At 50.0% G+C, this 3,465-nt stretch overlaps 1 protein-coding gene across 1 annotated transcript in view; it reads right to left on the reverse strand.

Annotated features, from left to right (window-relative positions):
• Window positions 1–1,575, reverse strand: part of LOC118291198 (serine/threonine-protein kinase H1-like) — a 7,534-nt gene extending 5,959 nt beyond the window's left edge. Inside the window, exons 1-2 of the mRNA XM_035619239.2 lie at window positions 832–1,575; window positions 1–173 (exon numbers count right to left, since the gene is read on the reverse strand). The exon at window positions 1–173 is cut by the window's left edge and continues 551 nt beyond it. Of these exons, the coding sequence (XP_035475132.2) occupies window positions 1–173; window positions 832–1,127 (469 nt within the window). The 5' untranslated portion in view covers window positions 1,128–1,575. The remainder of the gene's footprint in view (window positions 174–831) is intronic.
• Window positions 1,576–3,465: the final 1,890 nt, after the last annotated feature.

Below are 3,465 nucleotides of genomic sequence, written 5' to 3' on the forward strand. Positions count from 1 at the left end.
CGTTGGCGTGGCTCACCCGCCGCAGCACGGCCAGCTCGGCCGCGCACACCTCGCGGCCCTCGGGGGCCTCCACCTCCATCATCTTTATGGCGGACGGCCGGCGCGTCGCCCTGTGCTCCACTCGCACGACGCGGCTGAAGCTGCCGCGACCGATCAGGGCTTTGATGTCGTACCTGTCCGGGGGGGGGGGAGGTGAAAGATGGACTCGTTACGGGCGACAACCATCTCATGATACAAATGCTGGAGAAGCAACTCTCGTCTATCAGCCGTGATACGTGCGAAGGCATCTGCACGCTGCGCATAGTCGACCTGGAACATGGCGCTACTTTGAATAAACTGTGAGTAATCAGATGTGGAGTCAGACATCCTTGCTTTAGCCGTCTCCTGCTCTCAGCCATGTACAGTAAGTCAGTGTGCAGGTGTTACAAGGCCCCCGGCTTCTGAAATCAATGTCTAGCATTACTGCTAATAAATTGCATTGCGCAGAGGTTGGTGCTGGTGCTGGTGAATGAGAGGAAGCCGCTGACAGCAAATTTAAAAAAAAGGCTCCCGTGAATAATTGCAAGGCTCTTAAGACGTTTCACCTTGCATTGTGCTGCAGATGATCGGTGTGTGAATGGATTGTGAAAGAGTGGCTGCTCTCGGGGGTTGAGATAATATCCCACGTTTACGGCTCAGCAGCGAGTGACTTGAGAAACGGATAATTTCAGAATCGGGTCACGTCTTCAGATATCTAGTTTGATGAGACTACATTGACACATTTGACAAAGAAATGGAAAAGACAGATTGGTGAGTTAGTACTGCTCTCGACTCCTTACTATTGACACGTACCTCGCCGTCACGCGTGGATCAAACTTGTCCTTGTACTTGGCAGCTTTGTCCTGTGGTCGTCCATCCCTGGGGATCAGCTGCTGGCCGTGTGACGGCGGCGGCGGCGGTGGCGGACGACGACTCTTGACCCCGCTGGAAAACCACGTGCTCACTCTTTGCCTCTCCACTTTCTTCTTCGGCTCGTCGCCGTGATCGCTGCCGCGTCCCCTGCTGAAGGCCACGAACGACTGCACCACACCCACGTAGCCCCTCTTCTTGGACGCCTCGGGCGGCATCTTACCGCTCCCGCAGCCCATCGCTCAGGTGGAACCGACCATCGGCGCGGAAGGGGGAACGTCTGTGTAGCCAGGAATTGGGAGCAGGAGGCTACATGGCTGCAGCCTCGTCTTTCTGCCAGTGGATGACGCAGACGTCAGGTAGTTACCTCACAGTGAGGCAGAGCCCCGCCCACCAGCAGGTCAGAGGCCGGCAGGTGTGTGGGCCACCACACTCTCACTCCATCGTGACAAAAGTGCCACGTAGACGGAAGTTGTTTTGAAGCCATTGTCCCGCGTCGTGGACTGGATTACCTCAGTGACAGACAACACAAGAAGGACCTCCAACGAAGTCAGGGTCCCAAGTCACACACCAGGAACATCAGAACGTGATACACATTTCTTTTGAATGGTATTAAAATGCAGTCTGATCGGCTTCATTGGAACTAAAAAATATCCACAAGTTGTAGGAATGATGTTCATGTGAGGACATCGCAACACTTAAGAAAAAAACCTGGCCCCAACATCCACTGGTCAATTATTTAAAGCACTTATACTTGAAGGTACCTGTACTTCATACTTTTTCAAGTTTCCGAGGTGTGGAGATGAGTCTCTGACACTCGAATTCAGAACTTTTTACCTGCAAAAAAACGTCTCTTTCAATCTCATTTTGAAATCTCTGATCACACCACTTTAACAATTTGGTGAAATGACCTACGTGCAACTGCCCGCACGTCTTGCTTTTGCTTTTCACCCAGAGACAAAGCAACCAATCTGTATTTACTGCCGCACACACCCTAAGAGACAATACAACCCAATGCAGCGGATTGCAGATTGTGTCTCATTGTGTCAGGAACTAATGCCGAAGGTACACACACTCGATCAATTCATCTCCTGTGTTGTCGAGCACAGCACATGTCGTGCCGCCGCCGTCGCCATGTGGCCTCGAAATCTTCAGAGAATGCAACGTGGGGGAAGGAGAGGAGAACAGCGCACACAGCATCCTCTCCCCGCCCCCACGTCCGCCCCTGTACATTGTTTAAAGAGCTAAACCTGGCAGAAAACTCAAAAACATGCACATATTTATTCACACGGCGGCTTGCGGAGAGGAAGCGAGGGATCAGAAAGAGGGAAGGAGCACCTTCTTAACCGCCAGTATAGGGTTGCCGCGCAGCGACAAATTATTCTTTTTTCACTTGAGCAGCTCTGAAATAATGTGGTTGTACGAGGTTTGTATAATGAGTTCATGTCTATGAATAAATTGCGCACCATATTTTGTGTGTTTGGGAAGGTTTTGCTTTTTAAAAAAAACAAAAAACGGGCTACATTTGAAGAAAAAAAAGTGACACCTATGTACCTAGACTTGTAATTTTGCTTCGGGGAACATGTTGTAATCTGAAGATTGTGTCGCCGTCGTGAGTGAAACCTGCTCATAAAAACTTATTTTCTTCAGTTTTCTTTAAAAAGAAATGAAAAAAAAATCAAGCAATTCTCCTGCTGCATGAGAAAAATACACGATTTCCTGCGTCTCATTCAAAAGGATGCGACCGGATGCGGCGAAGGGGAAAAAGCCTTTGTGAGTTTTGATGCGCTATCGCGCCATATCCACTTGGCATTTGAAGGAGCGGCAACTGTTTATTTGTCCTAAAATGTCATTGATGCCATTACACACCTGCTGTGTCTTTTTCCAAGGGGGTAAATTCTGTTGTCATAGGACGGAGAGTCATCGCTGCATCATCAGTTACTCGTCTGCTGCGCTGCTTTTTTTCCTCTTCATCCAGAGAAACCGCAGGGGACGCTGCGCATATCAGCCTGACACACACACACACACACACACACACACACACACAGTCATATATATATATATATATATACAGAAAGTGTCAGAGTCAGACAACCCCCACACCCCATATACACAGACACGCCGGGCCAACAGAGGATAGACATCACATCAGCACCGAGGTGGTAAATCGCCCTTCAGAAGCCTTCCCCCGGGGGAGTCAGCAGTTCAGCAGTTTATCGAACCACTATCTGATTACTAAAAGGCTGTCCTCGGTTTATAAATGAACCTGCAACATGTGTGTGTGGTATTGGTAACGCCGGGGCCTTGGGAGCAAAAGCCATTATGGGCGGCTGTGAATGAGTTTAGGCCAGAGGGGGGGGGCTGGTCGGAACTCAGCTGCCACTTACCAGTCAGTTCATTACGGCTGTTGTTGTTGTCCAGCGATGTGTCACCTGCGAGCGAGAGACGAATGGACTGCAGGAGCGAGAGCAAGCTAAGAGCTGCGGATTGGAGCCGCCTCGCGAGCACAGGGTGCCCAGCAGAGTTGTTGTTTGTGGGTTGAAAGAAAAGAGAAGACAAAAGTGAGACTTTGGAAAA

This window comes from Scophthalmus maximus, chromosome 21, assembly GCF_022379125.1.
Source record: "Scophthalmus maximus strain ysfricsl-2021 chromosome 21, ASM2237912v1, whole genome shotgun sequence".
In the NCBI taxonomy this organism is placed as follows: domain Eukaryota; kingdom Metazoa; phylum Chordata; class Actinopteri; order Pleuronectiformes; family Scophthalmidae; genus Scophthalmus; species Scophthalmus maximus.